Genomic DNA, 20,724 nt, shown 5'->3' with positions numbered 1-20,724 from the left:
TGGGGTGCATGATCATATTGGGTAAACTTGATACTGAGCCATAACTTTGGTTTTCTTAATATATTACTGAACTAGAGGTAGATTTGTTCCCAGAGCTTGGGGTCAATGCCAGGTTAGAATGTGGAAGTTCTGTTGTGGGCTAAAATCAACTTATTATAAACATAATGGGTACTCTAAAGACGAATCTTGCTGATGAGGGTGAGAAGTACTAGAACACTACTAATTGCCTAGATTTTACTTGTTAATCGAAAGTTTTCTTATATTTATTCTCATTATTTTTTATCTCTCCTCCCCCTTTTTCTTAAATCTTCAGAAACTGTATGAGCTGAATAACCTTCATGCACTTATGGCAGTGGTTTCTGGCTTACAGAGTGCCCCAATCTTCAGGTTGACTAAAACATGGGCGGTAAGTCATCTTCCTAGTTAGTGAAAGGGTTAGACTTCCTGTTGGAAGTAAAGATGTATTTACTTCTTTTGTAGTTCTTAGTGAGGTTAATATTATAATAGATAAGGACCCTTAAATTAGTTTATACTCTATTTTTTTTTTGAAACCTGCTTTTTCCTCTCTCAAGTGTTACACTAGACTTGTCAGGTAATTTTGGGGTAAATTATAGCTTGGTACTTGGGTTTTGCCATTTAGGAAATCATTTTTGTAGAATCTGTGTAAGCATCTTTGACAACATAGCATTTCATGTTTACTGATGGGGAAGTGTAATTTTTATTTTTGCATTTAATGCAGTTTTTTTGCATTTAATCTTGTAAAGATTAAGCTTTTGGAAAGTTCAAGGAGAACATCTAAATTGCAACTTTCAGAATATTTACTTACTTAGATTTTCATTATCTTTTAGTCAGTAAACTTAGATTTTTTTCCCCTCAGGAATAATGAAAAATTGGGTAGTTAACATGGGATTATGCAGTGTTGCTGCACATTCTGATATATGTTAATTGTATTTGGTTCTATCACTTTGACAAGGTCAGTCAGGGTGTGAATTTTGACTTCTGCAAATCTGTGTACTTCCATATTTGAGTGATGTGGTACTGGCCTCAAGCTTTCTAGGTATTTTTCATTTAGATTTTATATAAGTAAAATTTCATATCCGATTAAATCTGTTCTTATTTAATAGTATTCTTTGGTGTTAAGGAGGAATGATTTTAATACATTTTATACAAAGGATTACTATATTCTTGGGATCCTGTGATAAAGAGATGACTAACTTTTAAAAGCTTCTTTTTTTTCTTGGCTAAAGTATAACTGTTTTGTTTTGGTTTTTTTTAAAGATATTTTTTATTTGTTTATTTGACAGAGATAGAGAGCACAAGTAGGCAGAGTGGCAGGCAGAGGGAAAGGAAGAAGCAGGCTCTCTGCTGAGCAGGGAGCCCGATGCGGGGCTTGATCCCAGGACCCTGGGATCATGACCCGAGCCGAAGGCAGCTGCTTAACCGACTGAGCCACCCAGGCACCCCAGTATAACTGTTTTTAATTAGCCTAGTATTGCTTTTACTTTTCATCGTATCTGAAGAGACAGTGTTTCTCATGAAAACCAGGGTGATTTTCTGTATTAGAAGAAAGACATTAATATGGAAGAGCTTATGATCCTCTTTATATTTTATTTGCATTTTAGAAGCACCTGGGTGAAGGGTTTTCTTACTTTAAAAAAATTCCTTTTAATAAGATGGCCTTTCTCTCTTTTCTTAAAATTTGAATTTCACTGGTGAATGGAAATGATTATAAATATACAGTAATGAATTCCATCTTTGAAATTTTAGGGAAAAGAATTATACTCTGATTTATCTTGTTGTTTAGAAATGAGATACATTTCCCTCAAGTTAATTTTTATTTTCCTTGAAGATATTTTTGTTGTCTCCCTCATGTATTTGCATGGAAAAGAATTTTTTATTTAGTAACAGTTTCATTATTAATCTGAATAAAATCTTTAGTGTTTATATTAAATTTAAAATTATATTAAATTTAAAATAGTCTATACTGTGCCAGGCACTAACTGCTTGGCATACAGCAGTAAATGATACAAAGTCCCATTCTTATGCAGCTAACATTCTACTGGGAAAAGATAAGCTGTAAATAAATAAATGATATATCATAAATATTGATGAATGCTCTGAAAAATAAAGCAGATTAAAGGGGATAGAAGAGAAAACAGGGTAGTATTTTATATAGTACAATCAACCCTTGAACAACACAGAGATTAGGGATGCCAACCCCCCTGCACAGTCAAAAATCCGCATAAAACTTGACTCCCTCCAGACTTCACTACTAATAGCCAACTGCTGACTTGGAAGTCTTACCAATAACATAAAGTTGATTAACATGTATTTTGTATGTTATGTATATCATATACTGTATTCTTACAATAAAGTAAGATAGAGAAAAGAAAATGTTATTAAGAAAGTCATAAGGAAGAGACTATGCATTTACAGTACTGTGCTGTAAAAACTTCACGTGTAAGTGGACCTGCCTAGTTCAAACCCATATTATTAACTGTATATGGTAAGAGAATCTCTGTTAAGTGACAGTTGGGTAGAGAGCTGGAAGAACTGAGAGAAGCATTTGTGTGGAGATCTGGGAGAAGAGAATTTCAAGCAGAGGTGATAGCCAATACAAAGGCCCTGGTAACCTTCAAAGAATAGCAGGGTGGTCGGTATTGACAGAGTGGAATAAGCTATGGAGTAGTTGATGGTAGGAGATGAGTCCAGAGAGATCACCTCAAATCAGATAAGGGAGATACTATTTACTGATATTCTGGGGATACTATAGGGAAGGAGTGTGTTGGTGGTGGGGCAGGGAGGTTCTCTTTTACACATACCAAGTTTGAGTTGGCTGATAAATATCCATGTGCAACTGTAAGGTTAGAGTTAGGTGTACAAGTTTAAGGGAGGAGTTGGAGTAAGGGAGGAGTTGGAGCTAGAGATGTATTTTTTTTTTTTATCATCAGCATAAACATAGTATTTAAAACATGAGATTGGATAGGATCACCTGAGTCATAAGTACAAATGAAGAGCCCTGGAAGGCTCCAAGATTTACAGATTGGAAAAATAAGGGATCAACAGAGGAAATATCACAGTGGGAGTTTTCCACAGTCAGGTAATGAAAGTGTTTCAAGAAAGAGTGATCACCTGTGTCAGATGCTGCTAATAAGTTGAATTAGGTGAGAACTTCGAGATGGCCATTGGATATGGCAGTTGGAGAGGATTGGCAACCTTGCCAAGAGTGGTTTCAGTATAGTGGTGGAGTGAAAACTGATTGGATTTGAGAGAATGTGGAGAAAAAAATAGGACAGCAAGTATAGAGAATGCATTTGAGGAATTTTGTCATAAAGGGCGGGGTTGAGGTGCTGCAGAGAAATCTGGCAGCTAGAGGGGAATGTAAGACAAAAGATTTGTGGCATTTTGTTTTGTTTTTGGAAATGAGAGCCAGGACAGTATGTTTGTATGCTGGTGCAATGACCTAATAGAAAGAAAAATGGTAGAGCAAGAAGTTACTCTCGCAATACCCTTGATCAGGCAAGAGGGAACTGATCCAGTACTATAGTGGAGCAGGAATAGTTTATCCATGTTAACAGTAGAGAAGGGGATGCATTTGGTTACAGATGCAGGTAAGTTGGTAGATGTGGTGGTGAGATTCTGTAGGAATTCTTCTGATGTTTGTTTCTTAAGACTTCTATAAAGCAGAGTCATTATTTGAGAGTGATGGGGGAGAGGTGGTAAGATGAAAGTCATCTTAGAAGATTGTGAGAATGAATTAACTAGGGAAACACGGTAGGTTGGGTATGGTAGGCCTTATGACTGAGATTTTTGGTCAGGAATTTAAGGTGAAACCAGTCACTGAAGTCATGTATTCTCTAACCAGGTGCAGGTGCTCAGCATAAGCCTGGAGTAATGATGAGAATTGTATTTAATCAGTGCTGGAATTTTTTAAGGCTTGTTTGTACCATAGAGGGGTCAAGGATAGCACAAGAGATAAAGTGGGTAAATGTACAAGTTGTTTTAGTGATAGGTAAGGAATTTAACCCAAGTAAGAGAGAGAGAAGGAAGAGTGAAAAAGTAGTGTTGGTAACTGGATTGGGAATTCTGGTGCAGTCAGTACTTACTGGATTCAGGATAACCAAGGGAGTAGTAGAGGCTGAGAGTGGTAAAAGGTAAGATCATTGAATGGAAGAGAAGTCAAGGAACTGAGAGACCAGGGTAGTAAGAGTATCATCTATGTGAAGATAACAGTCACCAAGATAGGAAAATAATGTTGGTTTTTGGACTCTTTCTCCAACTACCAACACCTTTAAGATACAATGGGAAAAAAGACTAGTAGCTCTGTTAATGACAGAAACATAAGTGTTATAATCTAGTGCTCTCTTGTCCAGTATGGTAACCACTAGCCACATGTGGATATTAAATTTAAATCATTCTAATTAAACTTAAAATTTAGTTCCTCACTCATACTAGCCATGTTGCCAGTACTCAGTAGTCATGTGTGGCTAGTGGACATTGTATTGGGCAGCACAGACATAGATCATTTTCATCACACAAAATTCGATCAGACAGCGTTGATCTAGTGCTTGAACTTAGTAGAAGCTGGAGGATGGTAGAGAGGAAAGAATTGTGAAGAGCAAGGAGCCAGGATTGCACCCAACTCAAATCTAGGCTCATGTTACAAAAAAAGAAAGAGAAGGCTTAAAGAAAAGGTTAAGGATGGGGCTTATGCAGAGGATGGGCCATGAGACCCAGAAGGTACAGTTGGAAAGGTGTAAACGGTCTATGAATGGATATACAAAATGTATACACATAGAGTGGAATATTATTTAGCATTAAAAAGGAATGAAATTCTGACATGTTACACCATGGATGAATCTTGAAGACGTTATACTAGGTGAAATTAGCCAGACAAAAGGACAGATACTGTATGTTTCTGTTTATATGAGGTACCAAGAGTAGTCAAATTCATAGAGACAGAAAATAGAAGAAAGTTGCTAGGGGCCAAAAGGAGGGGGGAATAGGAGTTACTGTACAGTGGGTGTGGGGTTTCAGTTTGGGAAAATGAAGAGTTCTATCCATGCATGGTTGGTGGTGATGGTTGTTTGAATAACTAAAGCGTACACTTGAAAATGGTTAAATGGTGAATGTTATGTATATTTTACCACAATTAAAAAAAACAGAGTCTATTAAGGTGACTGAATATACAAACAATACACAAAATCAATTGTATTTGAAGCAATTTGAAAATATCACTTGAAAGGACACCATTTACAATATCAATAAAAGAAATATAATAGCAAATAATAAATGGAATAATACAAGCAAGACCTTTTTTTTCCCCCCAAGTAGTGGTCTCAGAATACTTTAATTTGCCTTTGGTTTAAACCTGACCAAGTATAGTCCATGAAACATTGCCCATCCCCAGAGTGAGTGGTCTAGAGTAGGACTATGACAGGTGATTTAGCTGATTAGCTTCTTCCTTACAGGTGTTTTTTTTTTTTTTCCAAGGCTGAGGGCTGGGTTCTCTTTTTCTTTGCCGTGTATTTGTAATACCAACCCTTAAGTATATGCAAGACTTACATTCAGAGAACTATAAAACTTTACAGGAAGTCATTAAAGAAGAACTAAATAGATGGAACAATATCCCTTAGTCATGGATAGGAAAGTTTAAAGATGCCCCTTCTCCCCAAATGTATGTAGAGATTATATGCACCTTGAATCAAAGTCCCAGTCTGGGACAAGATTGCTTATAAAATTTACATGGAAATGTAAAGGGTCAGGATAGCCCAAGTTATTTCTGAAGAAGAAAATGGGGTTGGAGACTTGGACACTTGCCCTAACAGATATCAAGATGTATTGTATTAAAAAAAAAAAAAAAGATGTATTGTATTATTTAGGTAATGTACAGTTAGTGCAGGTGTAGACATGTCCATGTAGACAGTGGAACAGAATAAAGAACCCAAAACTAGATAATTGATTTTATAGAACTCTGATATATGACAGTGTGGCATTGTAAATCAGTGGAGAAATGAGGGGCTGTTTATTAATTGGAGCTGGGAAATAAGTTATCAGTTTGGGGGAAAAAATGAAGCCTCAGAAGTCATTGTTAGATGAATTAAAGACTTATGTGAAATGAAAAATTGGGAAGCTTTTAGAAGAGAAAAATAGCTTAATATCTCTCTGGCTTGGTATGAATAGATTCCAACTTGGAATCTGTAAGGGTATTTCAGATAAGATACAAAAACCTCAAACGATGAAAGAAAAGATGAAAAAATTTTACCACATTAAAGTAAGAATTTCTGTTCATCAAAAGATATTTTAAAGAAAATTGAAAAGCCCCAGAATGATGGGGGAAGATAATGTGAAGCAGTTGTAACTGATCAAGAATTTACATCTAGAATATACATATATATACACATATATACATATGTATCTTACAAAGAAAAAAGAAAAAATAAGAAAAATAGAAAAGTAGGCATTATGATAGTACTTCAGAGAAGAAGACATGTATAGGGAAGCAGTGAAAATGAGTGAACTACAGCCACACACAACATTATGGGTGAAATTTCAGGGGCGCCTGGGTGGCTCAGTCGTTAAGCGTCTGCCTTCGGCTCAGGTCATGATCACAGGGTCCTGGGATTGAGCCCTGCATCGGGCTCCCTGCTCCATGGGAAGCCTGCTTCTCCCTCTCCCACTCCCCCTGCTTATGTTCCCTCTCTCGCTGTCTCTTTCTCTGTCAAATAAATAAATAAAATTAAAAAAAAAAAACAAACTTCAGTGTCAGAACATTGAATGAATAAAGCCAAAGATTAAAAATAGTATGATATTCTTTAGTCAAAAATGAAAATTTAAGAGAATGATAAACACAAAATTTGGGAGGGAGATTACTGGACACTTAAAGAGAGTCAAGGAGGGTGGGGTGCCTGGTGGCTCAGTTAGTTAAGCATTTGCCTTTGGCTCAGGTTGTGATCTCTGGGTAGTGGGATTGAGCCCCACATCCGGCTTCCCCCCCCACCCCCGCTTGTGCTCTCTCTCTCTCTCAAAAAATAAAATCTTTAAAAAAAAAAAAGGCGCCTGGGTGGCTCAGCCAGTTAAGCGTCTGCCTTCGGCTCAGGTCATGATCCCAGGGTCCTGGGATCGAGCCCCGCATCGGGCTCCCTGCTCCACAGGAAGCCTGCTTCTCCCTCTCCCACTCCCCCTGCTCGTGTTCCCTCTCTCGCTGTGTCTCTCTCTGTCAAATAAATAAATTAAAATCTTTAAAAAAAAAAAAAATTAAAAAAAAGTCAAGGGAGTTGGATATGAAAGGAGCGCATATGTAGATGTATTATTGGTGTATGGTTCTTCGGTAGGAAAATTAATGCATGTGTATTTGTCACAAAATTTAAGAATAAATCAATTTAACAAGAAAGCCATATCAGGGACTAATTGAGTGTCATGAACAAAAGATTATAATTAATCTGCATCTAAGGTTCAAAATAAATAACTTATTTATGCAAATGAACACATTTGTACATATTGTATGAGGATACAAATCAAGGTGATGAGGGGTGATCTGGGAATCTTGTATTTCGTATGGTGACTGACATGAACAGGGATTCATCCAAATTTTCCCAAAGTAGATTGTTATGGTAACATGGTGTAGAGATCTGGCCAGGAACATTTGGAGTTCCCACATTCATGCACCAGTGAACATGTGAAGAGCTTTGCCCCTGGTTGTCATGCTCTTAGCCAGAGGAAGAGTGTGGTGCCTAAAACATGGAGAGTTGAAACTTTGTGAACCACTTTGTTTTCCCCTTTTTTGGAGGGAAGAGTATAGTGAAGTAACATCGTAGGGATAACATTAAGAACATCAGAGAAAGATTTGAAAAGGAGAAAAAGAAAATCAGGATTTCTTAGATAATAGCTTTGGTACATGGGCTTTGGATGAGTTTCTGAGCTATCATTGGAAACACCTTATTTTAACATCTAATTAATTATTTTGTCCATACTCTTCCTGTAAATAGTCTTCCTGAAACAAGTCTCTGCTATCCCACACCAGACTGAATCCTTTTAATCTGGTTATTGATTATTGTGAAAATTCCAAAATGTAAGTTATTTTTATACATAGTATTTTTTTAAGATTTTATTTATTTGAGAAAGAGAAAGAGAGCACAAGAGAGAGGCACAAGCAGGGGGCAGGGGCTGAGGGAGAGGGAGAAGCAGACTCCCCACCAAGCTGGGAGCCCAGCGCAGGGCTCGATTCCAGGACCCTGAGATCATGACCTGAGCCAAAGGCAGACGCTTAACCAATTGAGCCACCCAGGCGCCCCTTTTTATACATATTAGACCATGTGGTTCTTTACTACAGTTCTGTGTTTCAGATGTGGTAAAATCAGTTGTGTTTCTCCTGATATTGTACCAAAGTTTTTGAAGGATTAAGAAAAAAAGAACAGGTTTATTGTTACCCCTGCTGTGTCACATCACTGTATTTTCCATATCCAAATACTCTGTTAGGTGGGAGAGAAAGGGATAGTTGGACTTACAGGTAGCAGCAGAGATTTGTACCTGATCTTGAAAATGCTATTAAGTATGTTGAAGCTGTGCCAAGCAAAAGATTATGCAACTGCTGTTTTAGACCATGGACTACCTAAAATATTAAAACAAAAGACTCCTTAAAATCTTTTGTTTTAAAGAGGGAGGAATGCTGATCAGACATTTTCCTGATAAAGATTATCTGAAAATAATCTGCATCTTGGAGCCCATGAAAAAATAAATTCCAACATGAATCCCAGTTGTACTCCTTGTAATACTATATATAAAGAGTAGTGGATTTGGCATCAGAATATTCCTTATCTCCAGAACCAAACTGAGACGCTGAAAAACAGGGACCTGTGCCTTTGTGGGTGGATGACTGAGAGAGTATTAGTATGTTCTGCTTCTTGCTAATCCTGTGATCAACTTTGAATCTCTGTCTCCTCATCTCTAAATTAATCTTCAGATTTTCTGTTAACCTCATAGAATTAGATGAGCATTTTATAGGTGGGTGTATTTTGTGTGCTAAAAAAATAACATTTTATGACAAAGTGAAGTTTGTTACATCATAATGAAATAGTAACTGTATGTTTAAAGAAAAAAATACATTTTTCCAGAGTCTTTGAAATACTTAAAAACGTATTTTCTGAATTTTTAATTAATATTTTTTAAATATCCTTTTTTAATTCAAGTATAATTAGCATACAGTGTTATATTAGTTTCAGATGTACAATATAGTGATTCAACAATTCTTTACATTTCTCAGTGCTCATCAAGATAAGTGTTCTCTTAATTCCCTCTATTTCATCCATTCCCCCCCATCTCCCCTAGCAACCACGAGTCTGTTCTCTATATTTAAGAGTCTGCTTTTGTTTTTTTAGGGTTTTTGTTTGTTTGTTTTGGTCTCTTTTTTTCTTTGTTCATTTGTTTCTTAAATTCCACACATGAGTGAAATCATATGATACTTGTCTTTCTTTTATTTGACTTATTTCACTTAGCATTATATACTCTAGGTCCATCCATGCTATTGCAGATGTCAAGATCTCATTCTTTTTTATGACTGAGTAATATGCCATTGTATATCTATATATACCACATCTTCTTTACCCATTCATCTGTCAAGGAACACTTGGGTTGCTTCCATACTCAGCTACTGTAAATAATGCTGCAATAAACATGTTTAAGGAGTGCATGTATCTTTTCAAATTCGTTGGTTAAATGCCCAGTAGTGGAATTACTGGATCATATAGTAATTCGATTTTTAATTTTTTGAGGAACTTTCATACCATGTCACAGTGGCTGCACCAATTTGCATTCCCACCGACAGTGCATGAGGACTCCTCCTTCTCCACATCCTTGCCAATACAAAATACCAATAGCATTTTTACCAGAACTAGAACAAATAATCCTAAAATTTGTATGGAACCATGAAAGACCCCAAATAGTCAAAGCATTCTTGAAAAAAGAACAACAGAGCTGGAGGCATCACAATCCCAGATTTCAAGATACTCTACAAAGCTGTAGTAATCAAAACATATGTTACTGGCACAAAAATAGGCACATAGATCAATGGAGCAGAATAAGGTCCAGAAATAAACCTATGCTCGTATAGCCAGTTAATCTGAGACAGAGGAGGCAAGACTATCCAATGGGAAAAAGACAGTCTCTTCAACAAATGGTGTTGGGAAAACCGGACAGCTGCATGTGAAAGAATGAAATTGTACCGCTTCCTTATACCATACACAAAAATAAACTCAAAATGGATTAAATGTGAGACCTGAAACCATAAAATTCCTGGAAGAAAATATAGGCAGTAATGTCTTTTGCATCAGCTGTAGGAACATTTTTCTAGATAAGTCTCCTTGGCAAAGGAAACAAACACAAAATTAAGCTTTTTGGACTATACCAAAATAAAAGGTTTCTGTACAGCAAAGGAAACCATCAACAAAATAAAAAGCCTATTGAATGGAAGAATATATTTATAAATGATAGATCTGAGAAGGGATTAATATCCAAAATATATAAAGAACTTATACAACTCAACAGCAAAAAAAATCCAATTTAAAAATGGGCAGAGGACCTGAATAGACCTTTTTCCAAAGAAGACGTGCAGACAGCCAACATGAAAAGTTGCTCAACATCACTGATGCCTGGGGAAATGCACATCAAAACCACAATGAGGTATCACACCTGTCAGAATGGCTGAAATCAATAACGCAAGAAATAACACGTAGTTAATACTATTTTGGGTAATTGACCTTACTTTTCTTTTATTCCCCTTGATTGTCTTCATTTTCCTCAAAGGACACTCACTGCAAATCTATCCCTTAAGCTTCCTAAAACAATTTCTGTTGATTGTTCAACTGTATGTGATATAGCACTGATGAACAGGATCAAAGAAAAAGTGTCTTGTTAAAAATCCAAAAATGTGAATCACAGTTTTATGGTTATTGTTAGGACTAGCCAAGAAAAATTGTTACTGAAACCACAAAATTCAGTATTTATCTCTTAATGATTATGCAAGAATGATCTTTATCTTTGAGGAGGCAGGGGACAGTGTATTAAAATATTTGGACATTTGAGCTGGATATGAATATGTGATTATTTTAAGTTAGGAAAATGATCAACAAAATTCTTGAACCATTTAAAATAGTGAAGATGAGGGACGCCTGGGTGGCTCAGTTGGTTAAGCGTCTGCCTTCGGCTCAGGTCATGATCCTAGGGTGCTGGGATCAAGTCCCACATTGGGCTCCTTGCTCAGCAGGGAGCCTGCTTCTCCCTCTTTCTACTGCTCCCCCTGCTTGTGCTCTCTCTTTCTCTCTCTGACAAATTAATAAATCTTTTAAAAATTTTAAAAATAAAATAGTGAAGATGAGAAATAATGTATTATTATTTACTCCTTAGTTAATGATTTTATGTACAACAAAGGATATTATATTTTATAAAATGTGGATTTATTTATTTTTAGAGACAGCACGAGTGGGAGGGGCAGAGGGATAGAAAGAGAAAATCTCAAGCAGACTCTGTGCTGAGCAGAGAGCCCGATGCAGGGCTCGATCATGGTGCTGAGATCATGACCTAAGCTAAAACCAAGAGTTGGCCGCTTAACTGACTGTGCCACCCAGGCACCCCTGGAGTTATTATTTTAATAGACATGTCTGATTTTGTTTCATTTATACACTAGTGAAGTATAATTGAAGAAGGTATAACTTTGAAATTTAAATTTGTAGTAAATATAGCTTCAAGTCTTTGCTGTAATAAAATGGAATTTTGGAATAACTTAGACTTTTCTGTTTGTTTTTTAGTTACTAAGTCGAAAAGACAAAACTACCTTTGAAAAATTAGAATATGTAATGAGTAAAGAAGATAATTACAAAAGACTAAGAGACTATATAAGTAGCTTAAAGATGACGCCTTGCATTCCCTATTTAGGTGAGTAATGTCACTGTGTGTTCATTATGCCCAGTTGTTCTGTCTTGATTAATCAGTAATTTATATGAAATCCAGGATATTTTAAAAGTGTGTATATCCTTTAACGACATTACTGCCAGACTGTTAAGTTTAAAAAATTGAGTAAAGAAATAGGTTACCTTGTTACCTGGAATGTATTTTCATATTAAATTAGCCTTTTGCCCTTAAGGTTTTTCATAGACTATCATTTTTTCTTAAAGATGGACAGTGGAAAAATAATACATTTTAGCTCTTTTCGTAATGCTTTTAAAGAGTGAAATAGTGTGCAATGAAGTTTAATGCTGCAAAAACATTTAACATTAACTAAAGAAATTGATCAAAAGATTTACTGAATTTATTTTCAATATCATGAGTTCCTATTATCTTATATAGTTGGCGGATCTCTTAGGGTGAGTTATGAAAAGTAGTCTCAATGAATGTTGGTATTGTTTTCCTGGATGGTGTAAGTTATTTAGCTGTGAAAATTTAGCTAAGTGCTGAGACAACCAAATGTTTACTTTATATATCATTTCACTAAGACTTTATCTCCTTATTATATATTTTACAGTGCTTATAAATTCCAAGAAGTGTTTAACCAAATACATATGTTTATTTTCAACAAAAAAGGAATAATGCTTTGTTAGGTGTTTGAATGAAGTCTCATACCGCCTATTTTAAAATGTGCGTGTAAGTTTAAATACAGAAAGTACTCTATATGATATATGCCTAGCATATATTAAGATAAATTGGTTTGATCCTGTGCAGAGAGTAATCAAATGATAGAGTTGTTTCTAATAACCCTTTTTGTCCTCTATCTCCATGGTCTTCATGTAATTACTCACACTGGATTTCACAGTAACTATTTTTGTATGTAATTGAGAAATCTGTTATTTGTTTAAATGTCTCAGTGTTGTCTTTGAGGTCTTTATGATACCAGTGACTAGAAGACAAAGTAGAGACAGAGGCAATTGAGAATACTTTCATTCAGCTGCATTAGAGCATCAGCCTTAGTTTTTCAGAGAAGAACTCACGAGAAGTAGAACATCATAGGATTCCAGTGAAAATAGGGAATGTTGTGCATTCTGGTTGAAGGCAGAATATCCCAAGCACAGCATGGATAATGGCCACTACAAAGCAGAATACTGTGTCGTTTCTTTGATAAAAAAAAGTATAGGGCCATAGTACACATGACTCCATCAGAGAGGCTGTAAGCTAGATGTTAGGAGAAACTTTCTGCATGTGCTCAACTTTTCACCATGGCCTTGGCTGTGCCCATTCTTGAAAATGTCATTGGGGGTGAGGAAGAATAGGGGATTTTTAAAAAATTATCAATATCTTCATACTCTGTAAGAACATAAACTTTTTATAACTTAAAGAACGTTAGACTGAGAATCAGCAACCCTCAATTCCAGAATGGCTCTTCTGTATTAACTTTTCAAGTCATTGAATTGTCTTATTTGAGCCTTGGTTCTCCTTACTTGGAAATACACAAAGGACCAGAATCATGTTCTTCTTTAGGCTGGATGGAACCATGGTGATTTCTTCTATTCACTTATTTTATAATTTAGAAAATTAAGGTCCAGAAGGTGGAAGGCTTGACTTAATAGTCCTAAGACCAAGTTACTGACCGATCTGCATTCTGAAGTCTTTCCAGTTGTCTCTGTTAAATTCTCTTTCCAAAATTGACTGATTCTATGATCGTATTTGTTTCTCACGGAAATGTTTTTCTCAAATTCCACAATTATGTATCTTTTAGAAAAAGAAATAAAGGTTCTTTTTTGTTGAAAATGAGCAAATGAATATAAATCTTGGTGCCATGATGTCTAGTTCAGGAGGCTGCTTTACATTTTTCCACAGCAGAGACTTCAGTACAGGATTTGAAGTTGTCTGTGCATCTGCATACATATTTACCCTGTCATGTATGTAGAGAAGAAACAGAGAGAAGGGGAGGAAACCACCAGCATGATTGGAGTTTAGTGGAATCTGGAAAGGTTGTTGTCTATTAGAGAGTATACCTATTTTCTCCCAGCCTTGGTACCTGAAACAAACACAGTGATATTCCTGTTAGTTAAAGCAAATGAGGCGAATATTGAGGTGCAGAAGTTGATTTGGAAAAAATATTAGAACCATTATCTTTCCTGTATCTTCAGTTTGGTCTCCAGTGGTTGACTACTTCTCTCTTCAGTTCATTTTCATTTTATATGTTCTCATGCCCCAGACTCTTCCTTCTCACTATTTACCTAAGCTAATAAAGTACCCTATTCCTTTCTCCTTTTCTTGCTGTTTTCTTTTGCTCAGCATGCGGTTGTCTCCCTCTTCAGTCATAGAAATGTTCCCAATAGGGATGCCTGGGTGGCTCAGTCGGTTAAGCGTCTGCCTTCGGCTCGGGTCAGGTCCTGGGATCGAGTCCCGCATCGGGCTCCCTGCTCCGCGGGGAGCCTGCTTCTCCCTCTGCCTCTCTCTGTCTCTCTGTCTCTCATGAATAAATAAATAAAATCTTTAAAAAAAAAAAAAAAAGAAATGTTCCCAATAAGGTCACCATTGATTTCCTAGTTGAAATGTTTGATGGGGGGTGCCTGGGTGACTCAGTCATTAAGAGTCTGCCTTCGGCTCAGGTCATGATCCCAGGGTCCTGGGATTGAGCCCCACGTCGGGCTCCCTGTTCAGCGGGAAGCCTGCTTCTCCCTCTCCCACTCCCTCTCTTGTGTTCCCTCTCTCGCTGTGTCTCTCTCTGTCAAATAAAGAAAGAAAATCTTAAAAAAAAAAAAAAAAAGTCTGGTAGGTATTTCTCAAGCCTCATATTAATTTTATGAGGTTTATGGTAGTTACTTGTTTCTTGAAATTTTCCAGGAGTAGCACCATTCTCTTGGTTTACCTTTACTTTCTGGCTTTTGTTTTATTGAGTCCTGTTTCTCTGCATTTTTTTTTTTACATCTATTCTTCTGAAAGTCTCAGTGCACTGCTTTTACTTATGCTGTACTCTCTGGAGTGGTCTCATTCAGACTTCTTCCATAATTCACCCAGTTCAATCCCAGATCTAGCCTACCAGTTCTGGTACATCCAGCTGTCTAGCAATTCCCAGTGCCTAGTAACATTTTAGATATCAAATACCAATTGGATGAGATGTCTGTAGGTAACTCTAATTCAGCATGTTTAGAAGTAACTTCGTCATCCTTCCTCCTTCCTCTAAACCTATCTTAATCTCCTCACTTGGTCTTCCAGTGAGCATGGTGTAGCATTATCTATGCCACTCCACCACACTGAAAACCTAGGTTTTTTACTGGAATTATCCTCTAATTTTCATGTTGCCTAATGAAATGAGATTCGTGTTTCTGAGAGTTATCCAAGAATTAGAAACTGAAAGGGGAAAAAATGGCAAAGAACTGAAGTTAAAATACAACATACTTTTTAGCATCTACATAATTTTATATGTTGGTAGTCTTCATGTAATAGTTCATCCCGGTGCTAGTTTGTGAATAAGCATCTGAGGTTGTGAGATAATTGTGGAACATTTGGCAATATACACTTTTGGTAGACTGGAGAAAGGAAAACTTAACGTTTGTTAGATAAGTTATTATGACTCAGTTTGTTTCCATCATGAAAATAATCCTTTTAATGTAGTGACAGTTCTGTTGTACAGCGAACCTTGAGATTAAATGCATTCCATCTTCCAAAACATACATGCTTTTTCTAAGAAAATGTGAAGCATATTCAATTTATACAACTTTTTGACTGCTTGATTTAATATCTTACGCAGCTGGTTTGTTTTTTCATTCCTGATCTTTAATACTGAAGTGTTTTAAAGAATGAAGACTAAACAACAGTTTATGTCCTGTTAATATTTGCTTTTTTCATATTTTATTCTAATTTAAAATTGATGAGGACTGTGGTTTTTATATTTAAGTTGTCTTGTTTTCGGAATCCTTTCCCACTCTTAGGAAACTAGTGCAGTTGGCCCAAATGTCAACATTTACAAGATGCTGTTGGATAGGACAGAACTTGCCCTGAAGATGTCGGAAAGATGGTACTCGTTATGCATACTGGTAGCTTCTATTTAACTATCTCTCCTCAGTATACAGAATTTGCATAATGCCACCTTTTATCCCTTATGGTGCAAAGGTTCTTATGGAAAGAGTGTATCAACAGAAAGAATCTATAGTGCACAGAGAAAAGGTGAAGGCAAATCATCTGTTTGTTAACATGAGAGATGGAGTCCAAACTTAAGGTGTTTTTGCTTCTAAGCATTATGACCAAAACCAGCCATTCTTAGAGAAGCTTTAAAAAGGAGGTGGCAGTTTATATGCTGACAAAACTCTTAGTTTGATACTGCCAAATTTATCTACAATTCAATGTGGATTAAACTATAAGAAGTAAAAATGTTTTCTTGGCTTTCAACTCATCGTCCCTTGAAAAATTGTCTCTTCTGTTGGTTTGCATTCAAGGTAAAAATTAGTCAGCCTGGACAGTATAGTGAAAAATTCTTAGAATAAGGATGCAGTATTTCTGGAGAGGAATAGTTTGGCAAATCTCAAGGAAAAAATTGTTTTATATGAGAATTGTTGCTTTAAATCTGAAAATTATTAACAGCACTCATTTGTTCTTGTCATTGGAGAAAAATCTTAAGGGGCTTATTGAAGAATTTGGTGTGGGAAGTTTTGCTTTGCTGGAGAGAGAAAAATAGAATGTTGTGCAAAAATAAAAATTTAGTTGTATGAAATGTAAATATTCTTTTGTGTGCATATCCTAGCCTCATTTCTACTTTATTCATGTAGTTTGGGGGAAAAGCAGTAGCTTAATAAGCTTAGGATGTTTTCTGGGAAAGAAGGCATGTTTTAAAAAAACAGAAATAAATAATTGTTATAGTTCTTTTTATTGCTTTTGATCAAGTAGAAGCAAAGAAGTTTCTGTAAAATCTCCTGCCTTTCTGTAGTACATGCGTACATTGTTTTGATGTGTCTACGTGTGACTCCTCTCACTCTTGTAAGAGACTCCCTCCCCCACACACACACTTTAATTTTTGATTTGTTAGATATTCATAATTGGCCTTTTTTTTTTTTTTGAGAAAAGAAAAGCTGTCCTTATAATCTTCTGTAATATCGTGTCCCCTCCATTCTTGATTCTGAAAAGCACCATTTTATTTTCACTATGATGTTTCATTCATCTTTCTCTCCCTTGGCAGAGTATAAGCTCTTATCTCTTGGTTCAAGGCTTTATCCTTAGCATCTAGAACAAAAGTAGGCACTTACTATTTATTGGTTGAATTAATTAATGATCCCTTTCTGGCTCTTCTCATTGCTCCAGTAACTTTATTGTTTTAAATACAATAGATTTATTAATGAGGCAGTTTAGTATACATCAGCTTCCTACCCACCCCAGTTTTCTTTTGGTATATGAGCTGGCCAACAAGTATCTGGTCAGCAGTATGGGTGGTGCCACAAAACGGACTTTGTCCCTGCCCTTATGGGAGTTAACATCTCTTTAATACCAGAGGCTCAGATTGACATCATTACCTTGTGAATAATCTCTTCTCTCTCCTGTGTCGTGGAAGTAGTACATTTCATTGCCAGGCCTTGTTAGTGGTGTCCTCATCACACCTAATAAAATGTTTAAAGAAAGCATGCCTAAACTAACAATGATCTTCTGATTTCATCTGATCCTCTCTCATTTTTCAGTAGTTTTAACCTATCTTGATCTCTTAGTAGGATACAGTTCTCTATTTTACTTTATTTTTTTATTTTCTAAAGATTTTATTTATTTATTTATTTGACAGAGAGAAAGCACACATGTGCACAAGCAGGGGGAGCACCAGAGGGAGAGGGAGAAGCAGGCTCCCCACTGAGCAGGGAGCCCGATGCGGGACTCAATCCCAGGACCCTGGGATCATGACCTGAGCCGAAGGCAGACGCTTAACCGACTGAGCCATCCAGGCGTCCCTATTTTACTTTAGTTTTAGAAATTTCTACTAACCCGTGTACAAATATTTTTCAAAAATATTAGGTTTTTATCCACATTTTTATTCAGGTAATTTTGACAAAACCCAAAGCTGTCTGCAGCTCTGTGGAAATTAATGAGTTTTCCTCTTCTCCCTTGGTAGAGTTTTACTTGCTTAAACATATAAAAGGTTCCGACACTGGGTCTCAAAAATGTCTAATGGTCCAAAAATATCACTGGCTTTTGATATTTCAAGACTTTTATTCCCTTTTCCTTTCTTTGGTTTGATTTGTAGATAATATACACCATGGAGTACTTTACCTTCTTCTTCTCACTAGATTATATATTGTATTCTAAAACAGCAATAAAGCATGTTCAGTCACTTTCTTTTGAATCCCGAGAATGAGCTCTGACCAAATGGCAGCTAGCCCTAGCTTTTTCTTTAGCCAAAATTACATCTGCATTTTCCATTACCTCACATACCCTTTTTGCCCTCATTCTTTTTTATATATCTAAAATTCCTCGAACATTCTTTAATGGTAATTTTCTGGTTTACTGTAGATCACTTGAGGACTTATGATATAAAAAGTCTGGGGCTAGGGTTGCATTAATTTCTTTACCCTGTTCATAGTCCTTATTTAAGAGCTTTTACCTTAAAAATAATGTGTAGCAGCTAGACAGATCTGCATTTTAATCATAAACAGAGTCGGACTCTCCCCGCCCCCCCCCCCCCCCGTTCCAGTAGCTTTGCCAGTGGCATTTCTGCTTGTTGATGTTTCAGTAAAAACATTTTGTAATTTTTTGAGCAAACCTTAACAGGAAAAGAATAATAAAAATCTTAGTAACTGACATTTATTCAGCACTTAATCCTGTATGCCCAACTCTGTTTTACATAAATTATCTAATTCTTAACAGTATTATAAGGTAAGTGATACTATTATTATTCATATTTTAATAGTGAAGAAACAGACAAGGGGGGTTAAATTGACTTGCTATAAAGATAAGCATTATAACTATTTCATTTATAGTTCAAAGAAAGCATTAGGGAATAATATTAATATTTTGGGTATCTGTATTGAAATTAAAATTTTGAGTTCATTTGTCAAGTCTTTCCTATAATTATCTATAGAATTACAACTTAATAACTATTACTCCCACTGATAAAATTATTATTTTTTTTTATATTTTTTAAAGATTTTATTTATTCATTTGAAAGAGAGAATGAGATAGAGAGAGCATGAGAGGAAGGAGGGTCAGAGGGAGAAGCAGACTCCCTGCCGAGCAGGGAGCCCAATGCGGGACTCGATCCCGGGAGTCCAAGATCATGACCTGAGCCGAAGGCAGTCGCCCAACCAACTGAGCCACCCAGGCACCCTCCCACTGATAAAATTAAAAAGTGAACTTGTTTTTAGATGGCTTTAGGGAAGGAGGGGGAGGGGACTTGGGCATTGTAAGTGGAATCATTCTTTTCTAACTTGGTTATCTTTCATAGACACTAAAAAGACTATAATTTTGTTAGGGTATAATCTTTAACTTACTATTAAGTATATAAAAATCATATTAGTACAGGTTTATAAGTAATTTTGAACATTTTCATAATTTCAGAAGTTTTTATACACTTATTATATTATTACCAGTAGGAGTCCTAAGAAATACAACACTAGAAGAATTAGCATTCTCATATCATGACTCATACATAGAGTCAAGTGAGCACTAGACTGAAAATTTGCTTGTTATACTCTACCAGGCTTGGAGCCTGAGGATAAGTTTATTTGTAGATACCTACTGAATTTCAAGGCATTGTCTAATACTGGCATTATTCAAAATCTTAAGTTTTTAAAGTCTATGTCAGAGATGCCAAGTTGCCTAGACATTGATGGTATCTCCCACTGAGTACAGAATAGAGTCTAAATCATTCTTAGGATAAGTTTCATTTCATTTATTAAAAATAACTGAATCCTTTTGTAACCCAGCTCCAAGGTTACAGTTCAATCTTACTGAAGGTAGGGCAACCATGTCTTTATTCCTAGGTAACCTGTGTCCACAAGTGACCTGTTTAATCTCTCAAAAGATCCTCATTTGGCTGAAATTCCTACCATGAATATCCTCACCTTAATTTTTCTTTATTTTGTCTTATGATCTGGTTTCTTAGGGCTGTTGGGTTTGCAAATGAAGATCATAGATCAAAGTAATTTTATGTCTGAAAACTTGGGTAGTATTTCTTTTTAACACATTTGTTGATCACCTACTCTATGCAAGGCACCACGGCAAGTGTGGCAGAAAGTACATAGATGAATAGTAATAATCTGATAGCCAAAGTCTACGGAGTCCTTACTTACATCAAGGATTTTTATTCTAAATGTTCTACCACATGTATTTATTTACATAAATTTTCATTTGATTTTCGTAGTAACCACATGAGCTAGGTACTGTTTGTATCCTCATTTTATAGGTAAGAAAACAGAGTATAAAGACCACCCCAGGTAACACAGCTAGTAAATTGGTAGAGTTAGGCCAAAGACCCAAGCAGTACTGACTTTAGAACTTACCCTTAGCCGTCATATAATTCTGCTGCTTATTCCCTGCTCTCTAGGAACTCCAGAACAGAGCTATATCATGTCTGTAAAGGAGAACAGAGTGGGCCCAGTGGCCAGGACAGTTTAGCATTCAGCCCAGTTTTCTAGTTTGTATGTGGACTTTCACATCATTCTAGTTTTACTAATATAATGTTCCTTTTCTGTGAAAATTCTGTAAGACTTGCCTTTGTTAGGGTTTTGGATGTTTAAGTGAATGCTGTAGTTCTGTCAATAAATGGAATGCCCTAGGAAAATTTTATTCCGGTAAGAT

General features: G+C 36.2%; 1 protein-coding gene across 3 annotated transcripts in view; it reads left to right on the top strand.

Moving 5' to 3' along the window:
• RALGPS2 (Ral GEF with PH domain and SH3 binding motif 2) overlaps positions 1-20,724 on the top strand; it is a 156,497-nt gene that overhangs the window by 70,749 nt on the left and 65,024 nt on the right. For all 3 annotated transcript variants that reach the window (XM_064594263.1, XM_064594265.1, XM_064594264.1), the window contains exons 7-8: positions 314-406; positions 11,802-11,928. In XM_064594263.1, coding sequence (XP_064450333.1) covers positions 314-406; positions 11,802-11,928 — 220 coding nt within the window. The remainder of the gene's footprint in view (positions 1-313; positions 407-11,801; positions 11,929-20,724) is intronic.

Source organism: Mirounga angustirostris, unplaced genomic scaffold (genome assembly GCF_029215605.1).
Source record: "Mirounga angustirostris isolate CCGP_5_RB_7025 unplaced genomic scaffold, mMirAng1.0.hap1 SCAF_6, whole genome shotgun sequence".
In the NCBI taxonomy this organism is placed as follows: Eukaryota; Metazoa; Chordata; class Mammalia; order Carnivora; family Phocidae; genus Mirounga; species Mirounga angustirostris.
This window is presented reverse-complemented; position numbering and strand designations above follow the sequence as displayed.